The following is a 23,240-nucleotide window of genomic DNA, read 5'->3' as shown; positions in this document are numbered from 1 at the left end:
ATCAAAGAGCGCGCTCGTCAGATAGAGCTTAAAAATGATTGATATTGGTCTTGGGTCAGGTCGGGTTCGGGTTGAAAAAATTGCAGGCATTGTCGGGCTGGGGTCGGGTAGGGCTTGAACACTACGGGCCACGGCCGGGTTAGGGCTGGAGTTTTTGGCCCGTGCAGGGCTCTAGCATGACCTTTGTCTTCTTGAGGCTGTTTACACTTGGTATTAAGATGTGTTTTCGTCGATCGGATCACAAGTGGACGAGAAAGACACATTACGTTTACACCTGGTATTTAAATCCGTCTCTTTTGTCCACTTTCGACCGCTTCTGTCCTGAATACTATGACGGGGTGGTCTGTGAGACGGTGCGCGAGTCTCTCTGCTGTCATTCAAACCCAAGCGGGAGTAATTATGAGTTTATATGGACGCAAACTAATATTATGTCGGAGTACGCTGCTTGTTTAGCAAGTAAACATGCTGCACAGAGTTTTGTACGTGTGTATGTAAGAGCTTTCTCTGAATTTTCAGCTCATTTGATGAAATAGGATCGCGCTACTTTCACACGCTTTCAAAACGATACTACGGAGATCAGACGCTTTAGTTTTATCAATGAAAGGCTAAAAATAGCGCTGTTCACCGTATGTTCACGCAAGAATTAAAAAAAGACGTAAAACTTGTGTTTAATACCTCAGATTAGATAAATGGGCGGAGAGAAGGCGGTCGCGTGTGGCTGTTCGAACGCATTCAACCACATCTGCGTTCCGCAACTCCAAAGCGATCCGATCGAAAGTGGTTTCGACTACCTCTGGATGTGGTTGAAAGTGGTCGAAAGTGGACGCGTTCAAAATGTTTTGAACGCCGTTTAGACTTGGCATTAACGTCGTCCACTTGTGATCCGATCTACGAAAACGCATGTTAATGCCAAGTGTAAACAGCCTCCTTGTCTCTGTCATCTGATCCTCCATCTCTAAATGTAAAATAGTCCATTATAACATTGTGTATGACACTGGCATCACCAGGATTGCTCAGATTGAGGCGATTCGACGGGTATTTCCCGAATGCATCATATAATGCTTTCAAAATGTCAGTCAGTAACACATCATTTTTTTTGTTACAACTCTAACGTTATAGTTTGCTCCACTTTGCTCCGTGGTTTATATGTTTTGACCAGTGTTGGGGGTAACGAGTTACAAAGTAACGGATTACAGTAACTATATTACTTTTTTGGGTAACGAAGTAAAGTAACGCATTACACTAATAATATTGGTAACTACATTACTTTACTAGACTATAGGAACGCGCTTTCCTGCGTTACCCAAGCAGTGTTTGCCTGGGTGTAAAGTTCTGTCTATTTAAGTGGTGCGTGCATGCGTGTCCCTGTACGTGTGCCGTTGCCATAGAGATTGATTTGACGGAGCTGCTGGTGCAAAGGGGAGCGGGAAATGAAGACGGAGGGTTTCAGCCACTGGGGCGATATTCACATTACTTTCAGCGTATTGCTTGAAAGTACAAAAATATTCGTGTGAAATGCACACTATGCCCAGACGACAAGTGTCTTTCAACTGCTGACAACGCGATGAACAACCTGGCTGAGCATTTGTAAGCCCATCATGGCAATACAACACTTGTGGCGAAAGATCCTGCTTAACTTACCGGTCAGGGCTCGAGAGGTCCGAACCCGAAGACGGAATTAGGTAAGTTAATGAACCTCAATCGAGTCAGAGCCAGAGCATAATTCTTTTGAAGACAATTATTTGAACGTAACCCGAACAGCAATGTCGCGTGCGCCCAATTTATAGAAAAAAGCCATGAGTCAGGACCGCTGTTTTCTTCATAATCTTACTTCCAAATCTAATCCTATAAACTTTTCGGTGTTTGCTGTATCGCTGTTACCGCCCTGCCAGACTGTCTTAAATAGAGAAATAAGTTAATTCCTTGATTTGCGTTGTTGATTCATTTATAAATAATTCCCCCAAGGGTTTAGTTTATGCGCAAAAAGCATTAAAATGAATAGAACGTGATGATTACGTCTTTCTTTGGTGAAAATATAATAAAATAAATAAGCCTATATGAAATGTGTTTCACTTAAATAATTAGCCAATTAACAAAACGAATTCAAAAGTAGACTATAGCCTATATGAGTTTATTTTTGTGTGACGCGCTCCCAAACCGATGCAGCACAAAACACTTTTTACCTATTTAAAAAAGCACAATGTTTTGTTATTATTGCGAGTGTAACTTTACATAAATAAATGTACACATTACAGTTTTGAATGTTGTTTTACTTTTATTTGTATGACCATAATTTAAGGTAATTTAAGGTAATGCAAAATGTAAGCTCCTCACGCGTTTCATGCCATCACCCGCGTGGGTTTACACAGGGCAGCGAGAAAGAGACATTAAACTTTAAACATTTAAAATTCTACTTGAGTTTTTTTGGACATCCCTTTGGAATCACTGCAATCATATCATCAATTTATAAGGTAATAATAAATATAAGCGCAGCGCTTATGCAACAAACACTGCTGTCCGCTCAGCTGTCAATCTGCCGACCATCACAAAGTTTTAACATTAAATGATAATATATTTGAACAGTCATGGTCCTGTGCTTATTTCTGTCAATGTTCTGCATCTTTAACGGTTTCTACTTACATCACGATTTGCGGTGCGGCCGGTCGCAGTCTTTATGTAAAACGGGTATGAAATAAATTGATGCTGATGTCGGATAACGGGTCAACTGTTATTTTAATCGCGCGGATGCGGGTTATCAAACAGGACTGTGCATGACTCGTATAAGGAAAATGGAATGACAACATGAAACTTATAAAATAGCCTATATGTTTATATTCTGTATTAAACCACCATGGGCGCTAAACTTGCGGTGTTAAAGGGACAGTTCACCCAAAAATAAAAAATTCTGTCATCATTAACTCTCCCTCATTTTGTTACAAACCTGTATAAATTTCTTTGTTCTGATAAACACGAAGCAACATATTTTGAGAAATGTTAATAACCAAACCAAGCATGAGCCCCATTCACTTCTATAGTAGGAAAAAATAATACTATGGAAGTGAATGGGGCTCATGAATGGTTTAGTTACAAACATTCCTCAAAATATTTTCGTTCATGTTCACCAGAACAAAGACATTTATACAGGTTTGTAACAACATGAGAGGGAGTAAATTATACAGAATTTTAATTTTTGGCCGATATATAAATCCGATGGGGTCAAAAATTAGGGTGCACCTTGTGCTGGTGCACCTAAGATGTTAGGCGCACCAGTGCAAAAAGTTAGTCTAGAGCCCTGGCCGGTCATTTAAAGTAGTCACTCATCATCAGCCGACCCCGCCTAAACCATGTCCATGTATCTATGTGGTAAATTAAGAAAAAGGAAAGTAAAGTAATAAGTAGTGAAGTTACTTTTCAAATGCAGTAACTAGTAAAGTAATCTCATTACAATTTAAAGAAGTAACTAGTAACTAGTAACTAATTACATTTTTTGAGTAACTACCCCAACACTGGTATTGACCATATTTATATATAACTAGACTGTTAAAAATATAACACTCGATAACTAAACGATACGATAACTAAAAATTATTTTATTTCAAATTTTTCCATGATTCACGTTGCCACATCGATGAGCTGATTGGATAATGCCACAGTAGATGTAGAGCTGAGTTCACATATCGACAATTAATTATGTCACATCTTGATTTAAATAATGAATATAAATATTTTACAATGAATATAAAACTATATTAAAGCAATAAGCCCCAAGAAGCAGTGGGTTGCTGCGCTTCAACGCCCTTTAGCTGTTATAAAATGCACTATAACCCCACTGCTTTGCGGGGCTTATTGCTTTTATAAAACGGTTACTATACATGCATAGCAGGATTTCATAAAATAAAACACAAATAAGTTGTATTAGTAGAAATATCACTCTTCCGCCAAACAAAGTATTTCCTCAGAATCAAGTGTGGCTGAAACAGAGCACAGTTCCCAACCAACACAGACGCAGCAAAGACACAATGAAAATATGATTAAAGACTGTGGTGTTTATTTTCTTAAATCAACATTTATCTAATTTATACATTAACATTTATATCGTACAATTGTTAAAGTGATGATCAAATATGCTTGGAAGCATGCTTAACTTTAACTCTTTCCCCGTCAGCGTTTTTTATTTGCCACCCAGTTTTTGTTTAATGCCTTTAAGAAAAATGATTTTCTTTAAATAAACATAAAATGAAAGAACAGACCATCCGCTTTCAAACAACAACAAACAAAGTTTCATCCAACCTTCATTTGTTCTCTTATCACCTCTTAATTTTTCAGCTAAAGCGGAGATAATTCCATTTTTGTGAATAACTTTTGTAAGAGATCAGATTTAGAGCCATCAAAATGTACATGGTGTTGTTGAGTGAAAGCATCAATGTTTAAGTTGGGTAAGATCTAGGAAATATGAATTTGAGGTAGAAACTCCTCATTTTCTCTTTATTGGTTTATTGACGAGATGACTCAACAATATTTATTGACATTTATTTGGATATCACCATAATTGTGCAAATGTAGAAAAAAACAAAATGATTAAAGACTGTCGTGTTTCTTTTCACGTACGCAGCAACATTGGCGCAGTGATATACTTCTGTAATGCGGTCTGAACCGTGGGGTTACCGGGGTATTTTATCACAGTTTAGATTTATAAAATAGTATAATATAAGAGTAGTGTGAATGTGGCCAGCTGTATATGTTCAAGTTCAACCAGTTCAGTAAATCATAGATCAATTATTCTAAATGGTTTTGAGGTAGACTAAATTTTAGAGAGTGTCAAAGGCCTGTGCTGAAAGCAAAATAATAAAATCCCAATTTCCTAGCCTACTAGAATAGATTTTATTAAGGTCAGAGCATTGTGCTGTAGGCAAATATCTATTATAATTCTGGGGGTCAGTGAGGTGTAAAAATACCCTGTAGGATGTTGAAACTTTAGTAAAGCATTAAGAACAGGGATGGAGTGAGATGGATTTTTTTGAACTTTCAGATGTTTAGTTGTGACATGCCTTCTGGGAAATAATTAGCAAAGGTCAAAACAACTGCTGTGGGTGTATTTAAATATGCATTTTCTACCAGATTTCAGTAATGAAGGAATATCTAAAGCTTATAAAATAAAAGAAGGCTACCCTGATAAGAACATCACAACAATTTAACCTTCTATTCTGCTGGAGGTTTTATATTTCTACACTATATGGAATAATACAGGATTACATAAAAGTGCAGCTTTGTAACCTTGGGCAATTTTAAGAAAATTTGCTTTCTCAAAGAGGTAGATGTATTATACCTGTGCTTTTTTGCACTACATAATGTCGAATATTACTCCACGCCAAAATGAAAATTTACTGAATTATTTATTCACCCCTTTATGTCATCCAAGATGTTTATGTCTTTGTTTGTTCAGCCGAACACATCAGACTTGTGATATTAAACAATATCCTGGCTCTTCAATGCTTTATAATGGCAATGACCAGGGATACATTTTTTGAAGCTTCCAAAAGTACATCCATTAATCAATGGATTTAAATGCTGAAGGCATTTGACATTTCCTTTTGTGTGCGAATGTTGACGATATGCAAAAGGTATAAACCCCAAAGTAAACGATGACGCGAGTTATCTCCAATGTAAATCTGTTCTCTTGTACTACAACAAACACACGGATTGTAGGCAACAGTTTACTTCCTGGGCCGGTTGACGTGGACAAGACCGACATTATCATAATTCTTCCTGCTTCTGAGTAAGCCTGTACAGTAAATTAACTCCTGTTAGCATTGCATTGTGAGCGAATCTTTTAAACATGGTAAGGAGCGTCACATTTCCAGCTGACATCAGAGGTATTCAGGCCAATCACATGTACACGTCCAAATTGCCTCGTCAATCTAGCCTGGGTTTTCCCATGCTGCCTTGCGTGCTTATTTATTCACGCTGCAAGTCTAGCATGGAAACCAAGACGATGACGACGTCTATACGGCACACCGAAGCAGTTTTGTTTATTCAACGCGGGAGCAGACGCAAAGTTATTTTTCGATGCAGTCTTAGATAGTGTTATTAGTAGTTTTGAATGCAAGTTTATTTAAAAAAGAGCAACTTTTGGCATTAAACAATTCCATATACACGAAGGATGTTTGGATATTGCAGGACATGTTAGCCTCAGAGTTTTATAGAACCAACCTGCTAGGCATCATCGTCGACAAAGTCATTTAACTTAAGTTATAAATGGTAAGTGGTATTTATTAATATCATATTGTCATTATGCCTGTACTGTGGTTGTCACAGTGCCACGAAATTGTGTTGCTTTTCAATACAATATACAGCTACAGGTTTAGTGGCATAGCTTTCAGCTGTGTGCATCACGTACCCGATAAAAGTTGCTGACGCTTGAATTGATGTCGCTCTACATACGTCATCTGGTATAATTTAAACGATTGGCTATGAGCTACGTACAGACGCATTTGATAGACATTCGTAGCGCCCAATACACGGCTCTGGCCATTCGTAAACCATGCCTCAAATACGAGAAAATTAGCGTGTGGTTCCCAGACCACGTCTCATTCTCGATTCTATGAGACTGGTCTGGTGTTTGCCAGGCTATGGCCAATCAAAGACAGCGCTTTTCAAATCAATAAGTTTTGTACAAAATCAATGCCTTTGAATGTACGGTATGTGGAAAATAATGTGTTTTTAAACCATAAACCACGTGAACACATTGTATCATACCAAATACACAAAATAACGTTGTTTTTAGCAATGAAATAGGTACTCTTTAACAAGGCTTGTACCAGAAGCTGACCACACTAATCTTCCTATATTAGTGGATTTTATTTTGCCAAAAACATTGTTGATGCTACATACAATATCGATTGATGTGCTATATAAAAATTGTAAATTAATGCATTTCTAGACTATTAATTGTGAAATATCGGAGTTCTTTGGCTCCAACTCAATGTATTTCAATAGCTTCCAGGAACTAACTGAAGTTTACATGAATCATGTGACAGCAGAGCATTTTGAAATTCTGTCATCACAAATCACTCTTTTAACAGCTCTGGTGCATATGCAAAACTTAAAAAATCTTCAACTGACAAACTGTAAAATATAAGTTAAAAGTTGATAGAGCCCTCTAAAATGTCAATCAAAATCATTCTAGATGGCAGCAGTGTGCAAAGCTAAATGTGATAACAATACATCTTTCTCTATGCATGTGTCCTCTCCTTGTGTCAGTATCAAATATTGGAATTTGATAAAGAGAATATAAATACAAAATATTATGAGTAGAACGGCCTTTTTTATATTATTATTGGGAAATTATATATTATTGGAAAAATTAAACTGGAATTGAAATTGCAGGGTTCCATAGTCAAGTTTGAATATTTTTTATTTATTTTCATGAATAAAAAACATTTTAAACATTCTCACCATGTGGCAACAAACAAGTGTGTGTTTCTAGCTAAGTGTTTAGTAGTTAAACTTTTGAAATAGTCTCTCCGTTTCCTTCTCTTTGACTCACACATATCTTTAAAGGGATAGTTCACCCAATAATGAAAATTCTGTCATTATTCACACAAAGCCTACCCCGTGTGTAGTGTGTGTGCGGTACAGATCTGTTACGCACCCGTTGTGCTTTCACACATACTCTGTGTGCTGAGCGCTGCTAATCGGCGACTTACGTGACACAGATTCAAAAATAATCATGTGATTGTCACTTCCTGCAAAGAAACACCTCCCACTACACAATATAACATACTGTGTAGTGTATTAGCCACATAAAGTGTACTTGGATATCATTTTGACCAGATTAGTTAAATTACCCAAAAATGTAATATAGTGAAAGAATGTTTTTGGCAGACCTATTTGTATTAGCATTGTTTTACTACAAATAGCATTGTGGTGGAAATGTTGTATTTGTGGTTACTGTTGTTTCACTACAAATAAAAACACAAAGGCTATGCTATTATAATTAAATAATGGTTAAAGAGCTGTTAAAGGTTGGCTTTTTCATATGTATTCATGGTGAAATTATTGCATTTTTGTATCAATCTGTGTTCATTTTGACCACTGCAACACAGCAAAAATAGACTCGGTGCCAAAACGGTCATATTACTGCTGCAGATGCACCACACCTGGAGCTCACTAACACGCGGTTGTTGTGCGCACACACAGCACACACGGAGTACGTGTGAAACATGGGGTGTCACTGTCATGTTGTTACAAACCTGTTTAAATTTCTTTGTTCTGATGAACACGCCGGAAGATATTTTGAGGAATGTTTGTAACCAAACCAATCAGAAGCCCCACTGACTTCCATAGTTGGAAAAAAGAACACTATGCAGGTTTATAACAACAAAAGAGTGAGTAAATGATGACAGAATTTTTATTACTATACTATGAAGTGAACTATCCCTTTAACCTCTGAAACATTGAGAATAATGGGTCATCGGAGGGAAACATACTTTTGACTTACAGTACAGTCATGTATAAAAAAGTTATAATCATAAAAAGTGCAAAAAAGGTAAATAAAATGAAACTTACTCTTCGCGTGGCGAGAGCATAATCATCACTGTGATTGCCATGTGCAGATTTTTCCCCAAACCAGTTCAGCGTAAGTCCCACCCTGCAGCTAATCACATTGGTTAAGTTTGTGGTTAGTTTTTTTTTTTGTAGTGAGTACAAAAGTGAGTGATTTTTGTCTCTAACCCTTAAATTCACTCATCTCGGAGCGACACCCCATAAGCAATGAATAAGAATTCAACAATCACCAGAAGGAAAAAGTGCTCAAACGTATTTGTAAAGTTATTTTGTAAATAAATAATGTATTATTTTCTTTAATTGTTATTTTAAATTCTCATGTATCTTTGTTTTTATTGTGATTTTATCGTGTGTCTCCTATTTTTACATTTATTATTTCTCTCTGTTATATATTGTTGTCTCATTTCTATGTAAAGCAATTTGAATGACATCTGTGTATGAAATGTGCTATACAAATAAAATTGCCTTGCCTTGCCTTGCCAAAGATAATATCATAAAAGATGATGAAAATATCAAAGAAATGTCAGAGAAGTGAAGTTAATAAAAGTTCTGCAGCAGGTATTTGTCGGTTGAACTGAACAATTTCAGCATTTCACATAGCAAATGTTAATAATAGTAATAATAATTGAGTGGAAATAGGTGATTCTGCATTTACAGCCCTGATAGTGTGTTTCCCTTAAAACTACCTCATTTATTTATAACAATAAGCATCATTACAAGGATACTTTAGCTGAGAAATTAAGTAGGAACAGGCAATACTGTATTTTACAGCTGTGATACAATATAGTTTCTGTGAAACTTTTTTCAAGGTACTGTAGTAACAGATCAAATTTGACATTTTACCAACAATGACTTGGTTAGTCTCTTTGATTGCAGTGTTATTATTATGCCATACAATTAAAAGTAACCAAGTACTTAGCAACGTGTTTACAGAAATATTACTTAACAATAAGTATATTCTGAACATTTATCTTTTCAGTAAGTACATATTCAATACAGTTATTTTCATTTTATTATACATAAAATCAACACAATTTACATTGTTATTGTCTGGAAACTGCACAGTAATTGTCTGGATATTGTGCAGTAATTACTTAATATAATTAGTAATATGTGATATAAAAAATATTACCATGAAATTACTTATATATTACAATAATATTATTATCGATCTAAAGTAAAAAGCCTCCAACATTACCATACAGTAATAGTGTAAATGTTTTAATTCACATTTAAGAAAACCATGAACTAATTTGAGATCCTATACATTAAAAACTTGAACGTAAAAATGAACCTTTTTCAGAAGGAAAGTTTAACACTGTTAAGCACAAGCAAACATGCTGTAAGAAAAACAAAAACAACTAGTGGAATATACATAAAAAACATTAAGATATTAAGATGATCTTATTTTATAGTGCATTAGATCCTCACCTCCAAATGAAATGAAAAGACTGTAAATTAAATGTTGTTTAGTCATGTGTACGTTGTTAACTCTCCGAATTTGAAAATGTTTGGTCTGCTCCACTCCTTCACTTCTTCAAATCGACTTCTTCTTTTTTAACAGTGTCGTGTGAGCTACACACTCAGCCCCAGCCACAGGCCCGTTGCTAAGGAGGGCATTAGGGGGCAGTGCCCTCCCAGATGACACAGCGTGCCCCACGTAATCATATGGTCAAACCATAGACTGTAAAAAAGGGTCAAACGTATTATTTAAGACAAAAATGTGATGTGAACTTAAGCATTTTTTTATTACATATGAGCACTCTCGCTCTCTCTTGGTCAACTAACGCTCTCTTCAGCAGTATTTAACCACAGGAAAGGAACTACTGGATCTCTACAACGGTCACTTAAAAAAAGGATCTTTAAAATTTAAATCAGATAATTTAATGCATTAGTACAATAAACATGATATATCACGTTATTACTTCTGTGCCATCATCAGCTCGTTCAGCTCATGTCTGAAAAAACTCTAAAATCTACATGCAAGGAAAGATTAAGTTAAGAGTACATTTCAATATAACAGATCATGTTTGTTTAATTGCTACCTGGTACATATTGTTATTATTATTGCACTGTTGGTGTAACTGAAGACTCTTGTTATATCATGTATAGGTGTGAGGTATGTGTTTTGTTGCCATTGTCGACTGCACAGCCTTGTATTGGTCTATCTCAAATGAGTTTTAGTTGTTTAGTCTGTTTCTCACTTTATGAAGTGTGCCCCCATGGAAACAAAATGCCCCTGCTACCCGCTCCCTTATAACGCATAAGCTGTGAATTAAGTAAAGAATAATTGATGTCAGACTGTTGAATTATTCAAAAATTTGTCCCTCATAATTCAACAAATTCAAAGGACCGGAGTCAATTATTTCGCTTATACCATGGTTACCACAGACATTGCTCTGGTGGTTATTTTAAGTCATTTGACACACTGTATGTACATTCTGCTGGGCTATTTTTAACCAAATGCTGGGTAAATATTGCACAAAACACGTTGTATTATAAACAAACCTATGCTGGATTGTTGTTAACTCAGTCAGTTAAATCAACCCAGCATTGCATTGAAACAACCCAGCAAAGGTTTATTATACTTATCGTGAATAAGTAATGGCTAAAGGGCTTTTTTAGGCACAAAGCATTCCTTCCGCTAGAAAAAAATAGTCCCTGACGGTAAACAACAACCAGGTTTCCCACGAGTCCTTGTAATCCTTTAAAGTTTTTGAATCTTTGGGGGAAACATTTAAGGCCCTGGGAAGTTTTTGAATACAGGTCATTGAAAGTGCTTGAATCTATTTTATGCAAGAAGTTTTCTGGAAAAAAATCCATATTATTCCCTGTGCAGTGTAGGATAATACCACAAAATGTCTAGCCTTTTAGGCACATGTTCTAAACTGTTCGCTTTAAATGCTTATATCTTCTGTATGCGAATGTTGATTCATACCAAAATGCTTTTTTTGCATACTTGTGTTTGACACATGAAAACGTCTCGGGTTACGTATGTACCTGTTGTTCCCTGAGAAGGAAACGAGGCGCTGCGTCACCCTTGCCAAAAATGATTGATGCAAAAAGTTGTACAAATGAGGAAATACATGTTGGCTCAACATAATGGTTGTGTCAAAAAAGAAAAATATGTTTGGTCAATGATTGCATGATTTCCATGACTGTACTACAAAATGTTCATCTAGAGAAAATAAATAATTGTGTTCACGGAACTTTTAACGTTGCACAAAAAATATTACGTTGGCTGAGCAAGAGGGAGCAGCGTCAAACGTCTGAGCATGCGCAGAAGAGTTCTACCAGGCTGCGGGAATTTTCAAGCACGAGGCACGACGTTGAAGAGGTGAGCGTTTCAAAGTTAGCTCCGTCTTTGTGCTGCGGGGTAATTAGCAAATTTAGGTTAAGAATATATCTATTGTCTATCAACAAAGTTTCAACTAGCTATATTGTGAGCACATACAATGATTAGCAGTGCTGGCAAATGACTAGCATTCCTTTCCGACTGGCATGTGGTTTTAATGTTGACCCAAACGGTTATCGCTACATTGCATGTTCTCGTTTAGTTTTTTTAATTGTCAATATTTTCAAATTCCGTTTGCATTTTGGCTTATGATATGTATGATAATTGACGGCTACAGCTAATCTTAGCAACTAAGTTAGCGCTTTTATTATCACAGAGTGACTGATCAGATAGGCTGGTGCTACATTGCATGTTCTCGTTTTAGTCTGTTTCACAGGACACTGAGGCACTGGGGCCACACACAAAGGCCATGAAAATGGGGATCCTGGAAGTGACTGACAGTTCTACTAGCTCAGGACCATATCCCACAGTGGTCAATGTCGCTGTGGTACTGGAGAAGGAAGTTGTCATGGACAATCTGGGAGACTTCATAAATGCCTTCATGATGCTCTTTGGTCTGCTTTATGCTCTAAATATGGAGTACCCTAAGGAGTAGGTACACATTCGAGGCAGTCCAGAAGATTATCTTAAACCTGGGAAATGAGTGCACAGCAAGGATACAGTCCTTCAAAACAAAGTTATTACAGGTGTAATGGCACTGACATGTTAATTGTCAGTTATTGAGGTATTTCCAGGTTTTAAAGGTTTCGTGCAAATGTTTGTTTTTGTTGAATGTTTGTAACTGTTCTGGAACTTGTCTGAAGTAAGACAATGGTAAATCATTTTTGACCCATTTTTACATTTTGCTTATGTGTTTGTTCAAAAACATTACAATTTGTGGGGAGCAGTGCTTACCTTGTCCACAGCCAATCTTTTTGATTACTTTCCCCCACGCAGTTTAAGTTTGTTTCAACGATATCTGACTTTATACTGATATACTGTATGATTTGTAAAGCAGTCATATGTTTCATTTTTATAGGTTGTATCAGCGATTTCAGGCCCAAAAAAGGCCCAAACATAAATTATCACATTCATCTAATCTTTCCTAAAGCTAGCTGCCCACCCCATAAGCAGGCCGTCAAAAAAAAAAAACTCATCTCTGTAAGCAGCCTAGGCTCTAAGATCTGCACACAAAAACAATTTGATTCACCAACCACTCAAGACCAAAATAAATTGTTCCAACCAATCACCGACAGGGGTGGGTGTTGTGAGGTTTTGCGCTCGTGCACGGCTGCACGCGAAGTCGGAACTGAAGAAGCACTGAAGAAACCTCACAAGACCCACCCCCTGTCGGTGATTGGTTGGAACACTTTATTTTGGTTTATAGTGGTTGGTGAAACCAATTGTTTTTGTGTGCAAATCTCAGAGGCTAGACTGTCTACAGAGAGGCAGATTTTTTGACGGCCTGCTTATGGAACGGGCAGCTAGCGGATCTTTAGGAAAGATTGAATGTGATAATTTATATTTGGTCCTGAAATTGCTGATACAACCTTTAAAGCAGAGTTTTTTTCTAATAGAACATGGAAAATGGTTACCATTGTAACCTGAAACCTTTATTTTTTTGTAATGTTACATTGCACTAAAAAGAAAAAGGACTAAAGAAATTGTATTTTATCAGAGCATAGTGTGTAATTTATTTGACATGACAAATAGTTTTTTTGGCCAACAAGAATGAAAAATACACTTTGGCCAACATGAAATATTTAATTAATACATTTTATTTCAATTTGGCCCAACAAGCCATGTTTAGTCAACAGAGAATATTTAATTGACACAACATTCTATTTTAATTTGGCACAACAAGCCATGTTTAGTCAACAGAGAATATTTAATTGACACAACATTTTATTTCAAGTTCAGCCTACATGCTGGGTTAGTTGGCACAATACAAAAAAGTTAGTTTCCACAACTTAAATTGGGCCAACTAAAAATTTTAGATGCAACGGGTCACTAGAAATTTTTATGTTGAGAGGCATATTTTTTTTTACAGTGTACTTCCTACATCCCTGTAACGCCGTCTTTGGCAATATTTCAGATAGCGATAAACTTCCTGTCTCCCGCGTCACCCTGTCTTTGTCATTAAGCCTCACCATTGGTTGAATTTGATATACACAATCAGACGCACTTACCCTTGGAGGCGTTTCCAAAGTGTCACCGCAGTGACGCAGCACGAATTCCCTCGAAAGGGAACTGTCACAATGTATCTTAAAAGGTAACACGATGTAACCTTGCCCTCACTTGAAATGTGTCCCCACAATTAATCCTTGAATTTGAGGGTATTGGACCTGGAAAGTCCTTAAAAGGTCCTTGAATTTGAAGTTAACTAAGGTGTGGGAACCCTGAACAACGTTCCAATGTGTAATATGCATGAAAGCTCAAATAAAAACAACAAACTGTTCTCAAACTGATACGTGTGGTTGCTAAGGCCGCAGTGATAAAAAGAACCGTTGGGTGAAGCATTCATAGCCATGTTTTTTCGTTTATAAAGCACAGCTATTGACTAATCAGAATCAAGGATTGGATGTAACCGTTTTATAAAATATAATTACACGTAACAAAATAACATAACACAAAGTGATAAAGTATAAAAAGCAACACTAGGCTAGTATCACGTAGACTACATCAGTGGTTTTCAAACTGGGGGCCGCGAGATGGTGCCAGGGGGGACCCAGTTTTATGACATTTTATGAAATACATTAATTTATCATGAATTCTGTGTAATTAAACCAAAAGCACTACTTTTTGTATAATTTAATGTTTTTTTGTTGTTGTTAAAATGTTGAGTTTTAGAACAGTTTTTTGTCACAAATTTTCTTTGGGGGGCCGCGAAGGAATGCACCGTACACAAGGGGGGCCACACGCTGAAAAAGTTTGGGAACCACTGGGCTACAAGCTACTCGCGAATGTGAAGGGCGCTCTGACACTCTAAAAAATTAGTGCTAAATAGCACTAAAAACTTGTGGAACCATTTTTAGTGCTATGTAGCACCTATAAAGCACCTATGAAGAACTATCTGGGGGTTATATAGCACCACTATAGCCAGGGGCGTTGCACAAGATCTCTGGCCCTATGCATAGGCAGTCCTTATGGGCCCCCATGCCCCACACCCATAATATATTATATATAGACGTTTCAAGAGCCCTCTTTTCCTTTGGGGCCCTGGTAATTTGTACTGGCTTTACCCCCAGTCTGACGCCCCTGACTATAGCACAATATGGTTCTACACAGGTGCTATATGACACTTAAAATTGTTCCTCTATGATTCCGAGTCAGTGAACCACTTATAGTGCTATTTAGCACCATTTGTTTTTAGATTGTACCTTTCACATGAATTAACTACAGAAATGTTATGCTCCCTTCGCGTCAGTGCACTTGTATCAACATTAACGGGTACTTGCACACTGGTGCGGAGCAGAGCGAGACTGTTAAAAATAAGTGTAGATACAGAATAACCAATGAGCTAAAGAGAGAATGGATTCATTACGCAATAGAAAGTCTATAAGGATGCATAAAGATATAGTTCACCCAAAAATGAAAATTGAATTATTTACTCACCCTCATGTTGTTTTTAACAAATATGAGTTTATTTATTCTGCTAAAAACACATGAAGACAGTTTGATTAATGACGGTGAGCACAAAATTGAGTTCCATTTGTCCATGAAAAACAAATACTGTGGAAGTCAGTGGGTACGTCAAATGTATGCTCACCATCATTAATCAAATTATCTTGTTTTGTGTCCAGCAGAAAAAAGAAACTCACAGAGGTTAAGCACAACATGGGGGTGTGAGTAAATTATGGCAGACATTTTATTTTTGGGTGAACTACTCCTTTAAAGAAGAGATAAAAGAACATGACATGATAAATGATTTCCTTCGTATACCAAATTGTGTACATATAGATGGTAAAGAGGGAGGCAACCCAATTCATAATAACCCCCTCTGATATTAACCTATATTCATCCATCAAAGCAGTTTGTGATTGGTGCAGAAAGCTGGAGGAGGAGCCAGTTCTCAGCATGCCAGACACGGTCTGTGTGGGCTAGAGGATATCACTCGCCTGCCTTTCTGCCTGCCAAGTGTTGGAAGCGCTCAGGAGAGTCTGTGTGCCTCTATTTGAATGCTTTGAATGAGTCGGTGCATCTATGTGCACTTAGATCTTGTAGACTTGCCTTTTTTTATTAATGTTTCCTGACTTATTGTTTAACCATCTTGCTGCTTTGGAAGAAGAAAAGTTGTCTCTGAGGTGAGGGATAATTTGGATGCGTGTACGAGCAAGTACACTTAAAAGCCATTTTAATGTCAACCTGCCTGACTGATGAATCATCCGGTAGCTTCTAAGACTGATTTAGACTGACGATATTTTCGGAAATGAACACCTCGCATCTTCATGGACTGCATCATTCTTTTAGGAACCACAGCCAGGGTGCTTTACCCGTTGGTAAGGTTGCTCAGGGTGAGAGAGGATCTGCATCTGGATGCTATGAGCAACTGCTCATCTCCACGGAGGTCTTTCTCACACTTGGACTCGTGAGTCTCCTGGAGAACATTCTGGTGATCGCAGCCATCGTCAAGAACAAGAACCTCCATTCTCCCATGTATTTCTTCATCTGCAGTCTGGCCGTGGCAGACCTGCTGGTCAGTGTCTCCAATGCCTCGGAAACGGTGGTCATCGCGCTCATCACAGGGGGCAACCTGACCAATCGTGAGAGCATCATCAAGAACATGGACAACATTTTCGATTCGATGATCTGCAGCTCGCTGCTAGCGTCCATTTGGAGTTTGTTAGCTACCGCCGTGGACCGCTACATCACCATCTTCTATGCCTTGCGCTACCACAACATCATGACCCAGCGGCGGGCGGGCATCATCATAACCTGCATCTGGACCTTCTGCACGGTCTCCGGCGTGCTCTTTATCGTGTACTCGGAGAGCCCCACCGTTCTCATCTGCCTTATCAGCATGTTCTTCACCATGCTGGCTCTCATGGCCTCGCTCTACGTCCACATGTTTCTCCTCGCCCGGCTGCACATGAAACGCATCGCTGCCCTCCCCGGTAATGCCCCTATCTGGCAGGCGGCGAACATGAAGGGGGCCATCACCATTACCATCCTCCTCGGGGTGTTTGTGGTTTGCTGGGCTCCTTTCTTCTTGCACCTTATCCTCATGATCTCATGCCCCCGCAACCCGTACTGCGTCTGCTTTATGTCTCACTTTAACATGTATCTCATTTTGATTATGTGTAACTCGGTCATTGACCCTCTCATCTATGCCTTCAGGAGCCAAGAAATGAGAAAGACCTTTAAGGAGATTTGCTGCTGTTGGTACGGACTAACCTCTCTTTGTGTCTAAGCTTGGGCGCTCTGTACTGTCATACAAAGAGAAAATGCAGTAAATACACTGTGAAAACGAATGATTTATGAACTAAATCAAGTCTTTTGGACTGTGTACTGAATTGGGTGAACTGCTCAAGGTTTCATAAAATAATGAAGTTTTAAATGAATTAAAATTTTAAAATGCCAGTTTTCTATATTTATTGTATATTATATATAAATTATATGTTTATTTCTAAGTATTGTGTGTAACCGCGTTGAGATTTTATAAGATGGTGGAAAGTTGTTTAAGGCTAATTCTTGGTATGCTTTTTAACACGATACCTAGCAACCATTGATGGAGGATGCTGAGCATGTAGGTGATCTAATGACAGCACATTGCTTTTTTGTATGATGAGTCTGTGCATCTCATCCGTCACCTGCTGCAAGCAGCAGAGAAATGTAATATTATGACTGTGCTGACAATACAAAAACCTACCAGAAAGAAAACGGTAGAAAACAGGCACAGCAGCGAGCTTATGGTAATCACACAAGTATTCAGTTTCTGTTCAAATGTAAATATATTTCAACTGAGATGATTTTTATCATTTATGTTATCTGCTGAATGAGTTACATTTAAAATGCAAGATCTTACAGTATTCGAAAGCATTTTGTGAGAAAAGATTCCTTGGGCTGGTTGTGTGTGGTTTTGATTTAACAACCTGCAGTAATTTTTGGCAACTCTGATTAAGTTGATACTTTACATCAGTTCTCCAGCTTTAAGACCATTACAGCACAACGAATGTATTAAGTGATTACCATGCTTATTTTTATATGTAAGATTATATATAAGTTAAGATTCTTTATTATTTTATTTTTGTAATGCTGATTTAAATGGTGACAATAAAGCAAAATCAACATGAGCAATTATGCATCAATGATTCGGAATGTGTACTTTATTATTAAATTACATTATATATGCATTGTACAAAAATAGCTGTAATTATGCAGCTGGTTGCCAGTAATGTTGAATCTAAAATAAGTTACTGGCAGCTAGTTGCCAGTTATACCCAGTAATACTGTAATTTCTACAGAATTTTTTTCAGTGTGTGTGTATATATATAGCCTATATGAAGAGTTTGGTTCCAAAACGCAATAAATCCATTTTGACAAATTTCGGTAAAAACGTGTTTTCTATACCAAGAAAGTGACAAGATGAAAACCAGTATTTTCTGTTACAAACTTTCACATAGCATCTTTAGGTTATAAAAACATAAAAAATTCAAATCCATAACTTGATTTTCAAAGATTTATTATAAAAACTAATTCTTTTTTCCACAAAATGCAATAAATCCATGACAGTTTTTTATTTCAAAATGCTATAAATCTATTAAATCAATGTATAAATGTGCATTCATCTTTACCATTTTATATTTATTTAGTTGACTAGTGGTATACAATGATTAAAAAATAAACATTAATGGCATTAACCAAAACACTTACTTTGTTATATTAAGAACACAATGTTTTAGCTTCTCCTCAGGGGCAGGGGCTGACGGACTTAAAGAGGCATAATTTTTTATGTCAAACAACAATCAAATGTATTTATTACTTTGGTGTTTTTATTCTTTTTTTTTTCCTTGGCATTATTTAAATAATGTTGTAACAAATGAATAACACATCAAACTAAAATAGAGAAGTTAGGAAAATATTTACTTTCGCTAACAAAACAGCGAGAATCAAGTTTTTTTCATGTTGTAAACTTTATATGTGTATATGTATAAAAGTGTTAGCAATCATTAAATCGGTAAGTTAACCGATCTATCACAGTGTTTTAATTGCTTATTTCATTGATTAAATGTCTTACTTACAAAAAAAGAAACAATAAGCTTAACCATTTGAAATGATTCCTAAAACCTATTTTTCATAGCTAAAACACACCGCTTTGTTAGTTTAGCACCCCTGCTGAAAAAAAAAAGCATACCAGCAAGACCAGCATATGTTGTGTTTTGGTGCTGGTTTGCTAGTGAACACCAGCTAAACCAGCATCAGCACCAGCTAAACCAGCAACAAACCAGCATTAGCACCAGCTAAACCAGCATTAGCACCAGCATCCCATGCTGGTCATACCAGCATATGTTGTGTTTTGGTGCTGGTATGCTGTGACCACCAGCTAAACCAGCATAGACCAGCATAATTCCCATGCTGATTTGATGCTGTTTTTTTTCAGCAGGGACACCAAAACACGACAAATAGTGGGATTAATATTTTTGCTCCAAACTAACTTTATAGCAGATCAAGTGTTTTGAGCTGATGTGGCTTCAGATCGCCAAATGAAACAGATAACACACTCTTTCTTTTTGGTATTCTGCACAGTGCTAAAGTTGCATTATAATAAATAAATATAACGTTACTCTATTATGAAAATACCCAACATGACCGGAACAACACAGATATACCATATATAATCCCAATTAAGTTTATTGTCTTCTTGTTTTATACATCAGAACATCTTTATTTGCATGTTATTAGCAGCAGGGTAGATAAATGCCCTTAAAATGTAAATTCTGAATCAGACCCAAGCGTTCTTCGTGTGTCAATTCTAAAGTGTCTCTGCGTGATGGTGCACGAGGGCACCCTTAGGCTTCACGTATGAATGAACAGACTCGTGTAAAGGTCAGTTCAACAGTGGGTCATATCACCGTGTTTGGAATAAAAATTGAATAAATATTACTCCTTTCTTTAGAAGCGCGCGGTCTTGCAGTGTGGCCAGGTCATCGTCTTTTTGTACGTAATACCGTTTTTGGCGCTTAACCGTTTATGGCTTTTGGCTCATGAAGCGATCAAGTTTTTGATGTTAATAAAGTGTGAGGGTGCCGGTCCCAATATTTTGATCTTTGAGGTAAACCATTTACATTTATTTCGGTTTATTATTGGATTTTTCTTGTTCGCTGTTTTTTCAGTGCAAGATCTGGCAACACTAGTCAGCAAACGCTTGTGCCTCTGTCATTTTCTGAACCGCACATACAGAAGACTTTTCCGCCTTCTAAGCATTTATTTTTTCAGAAGAGAGACCTGTCCTGTTTATGATGAACGTTTAAACACTTGATTAACAACTAGTTGTTGATTTCGGTTATGTACACACTGTGCAGAGTTTCTGTAAACGGTTGTCACTACCTGCATTTTGCGGAAGTAAATTCGGTTGTAGAATGCGGTTGTAAGTCCCGTAAATTACTGAACTGTGTGTGTACAGAACAGGATTAAGCATTAAAAGGTGAAGTGACAACCAAATTAATATGCAGTGTGTATGGGACCTTTTAGTCATGGAAGTAAAAATAGCATGCTTTTAAATGCTGTAAATGTATTAATATTAGAGCTGGGCATAGATAAATCTAGATTAATCTCATACAAAATAAAAGTAATTTTTTAAAAAAACGATATTTAAATAAAACATTTCTTAAATGTATATAGATGTATGTGTGTGTGTGTTTAAATATACATAATATTTTCACACATCACAAACTCATATATTATGCAAAAAATTACTTTTATTTGTATGAGATTAACCTAGATTAATATATGCCCAGCCCTAATTAATATCCTTCATAATCACTGTAATCTCATAAAATAATTTGCAAATATGCAAGAAAAGTTTTGTTCTCTGAAAATTCAAACAAGAGATAAAGAATTTACAAACGTGCAGAGAGCCGTTTCAGCACTCGGACAGCGCCATGTTTTTTTTTTGAAGCATTACTTAAAAAATGTTTCTCATCTCACCATATCCACAAGTAGAGAGTCATCATATACAATAAATCCATGGGAAAGCATTTAAAAAACATTTAAAAACAGATGCATTTGTTTAAAGGGATAGTTCGGCCAAAAACGATACTAAACCCATGATTCACTCACCCCCAAGCTGTCCGAGTTGCATATGTCCATCGTTTTTCAGACAAACACATTTTCGGATATTTTAGAAAATATTTTAGATCTTTCTGTTGATTAAATGTAATGTTACGGGGTCCAGCAATAGTCCACAACCTTCAAGTCCAAAAAAAGTGCGTCCATTCTTCACAAATTAAATCCAAACGGCTCCAGGATGATAAACAAAGGTCTTCTGGGGGTGATCCGTGCGGTGTTGTTGGGGAGATATCCATATTTGGAATGTTATTGACGTTGTTAACTGGCTTCCGGTAGCGCCGCCATCTTAGAGTCATCCGCATTCAGGATGAGCGCTTACGCAGCATACAGCGGTTTCTCTGTTGCTGCTCTGTCCCCCGCCCTCCGAATTTGTCATACGTCACTAAGAAAAGTGCTTACACTACGCTAATACTCTCTCCTGAGTCTAGGATGGCGGCGCTACCGGAAGGTAGTTAATAACGTTAATAACATTTTAAATATGGATATTTCTACACTGAATAAAATGATTCATTGAATTTAATCAATTTTTTTAAGGTAAGTGGTTGCAATCAATTTATTTAAGCTACATTTAAACAAAAAAGATTAGTAACGTAAAATAAAATATAAAACATTTGTTTAAATGTAGCTTAAATAAATTGATTGCAACCACTTACCTTAAAAAAATTGATTAAATTCAATGAATCATTTTTTTCAGTGTACAACAACACCGCACGGATTACCCTCAGAAGACCTTTGTTTATCATCCTGGAGCCGTTTGGATTTAATTTGTGAAGGATGGACACACTTTTTTTGGACTTGAAGGTCGTGGACTATTGCTGGACCTCGTAACATTACATTTAATCAACAGAAAGATCTAAAATATTTTCTAAAATATCCGAAAATGTGTTTGTCTGAAAAATGATGGACATATGCAACTTGGACAGCTTGGGGGGTGAGTAAATAATAGGTTTAATATCGTTTTGGGCCGAACTATCCCTTTAAAGCAAAGCATTTATTTACTTAACAGGCTACAGGTGAAGCAGCTCTTTACGCCTTCTAACGTCTCATAATCGGTCCTCATTTATGTCCAAGAGACTTAATAATAATTTTTTAAATTTACATCCTTACATTTTTCATATTTAAAAGTTTTTTTATGCTATTGTGCATCCATGTGTGTAATAAGCAAACCCGCGCTGTCATCCCATTTTTAGGCGCATATTTCTAATGCGCACATTAAAAAAACAATATTGCGCCATGGACTTTAGACTTTAGACCAGGTTTTAGTTGGTCAATGGCGTAGTCTATTTTAGTTGCCTCAAAATAGCAACGTGCCAAAAATGCGCCTGAACACACCTCATTTTCAGACCAGAACGCCTTGCATTTGCATTTTAAACAACGTGGCGCTACACTTGAAAATGATAATTGCGCTGTATTGAAACTAGCAAAAGACACTTTTGGGCGGTTTCCTGGACAGGGTTTAGATTAAGAGATATGCCAGTACATGGAGAGAGACTCCCCTTCCATTTGAGCTTTCATCCAGGTTTACATTTGAGTTTGCTCTTCCTGGATCCTAAAAGATGAATCAGTTTTCACAGAATAGCAGAAGACTGCCTTACAAGCTCTTCAAAGAAAATTAGAAAGATCTGAAGGTTACCATTAGGCTGAATAAGCTGTCATTTAGTGCAACAAGAAAAGGAGGAATTTCACTGAGCACTCACGAGTTTTTGAAGATATTTTCCTCTGCAGTGTTTTGTGTCTTACCCCCTCAGTCACAAAACTATTTATATTCTACCATCTTTGCTCGTGTCACTCAGTCCTATCCAAGTTGTAAACTAAATGCCATGTGATTGCACACGAATCTTCTGCAAATTGTATGAAACCTCTGCAACCTTGCCTTGATTGATGGTCCCTGGAGTCCCAATCTCTTCAGTATCCTGAGTTGTGTAGCACAGGGGTTCTCAACATTTTGCAACTTATGACTGACTCACACATGATTGTTTAGAAACAATCTGAGGACCCATTACCAAATATGATAGTATGAACAACACAGAATAACAGAACATTTTAAATGTAC

The 23,240-nt window shown here is 37.0% G+C and overlaps 2 protein-coding genes across 2 annotated transcripts in view; one reads left to right on the top strand and one right to left on the bottom strand.

Annotated features, from left to right (window-relative positions):
- Positions 1-10,164, bottom strand: part of gad3 (glutamate decarboxylase 3) — a 40,116-nt gene extending 29,952 nt beyond the window's left edge. The window contains exons 1-2 of the mRNA XM_055202077.2: positions 9,997-10,164; positions 8,569-8,656 (exon numbers count right to left, since the gene is read on the bottom strand). Of these exons, the coding sequence (XP_055058052.1) occupies positions 8,569-8,609 (41 nt within the window). The 5' untranslated portion in view covers positions 8,610-8,656; positions 9,997-10,164. The remainder of the gene's footprint in view (positions 1-8,568; positions 8,657-9,996) is intronic.
- Positions 10,165-14,850: 4,686 nt separating this feature from the next.
- On the top strand, positions 14,851-18,185 carry mc4r (melanocortin 4 receptor). Its single transcript, XM_055202076.2, has one exon. It carries the CDS (start codon positions 16,329-16,331, stop codon positions 17,307-17,309), a length of 981 nt encoding a protein of 326 aa, XP_055058051.2. The 5' UTR covers positions 14,851-16,328; the 3' UTR covers positions 17,310-18,185.
- Positions 18,186-23,240: the final 5,055 nt, after the last annotated feature.

Source organism: Misgurnus anguillicaudatus, chromosome 2 (assembly GCF_027580225.2).
Source record: "Misgurnus anguillicaudatus chromosome 2, ASM2758022v2, whole genome shotgun sequence".
Lineage (NCBI taxonomy): Eukaryota > Metazoa > Chordata > Actinopteri > Cypriniformes > Cobitidae > Misgurnus > Misgurnus anguillicaudatus.
Note: the sequence above shows the minus strand (reverse complement) of the source record. Positions and strands in the feature narration are given on the sequence as shown.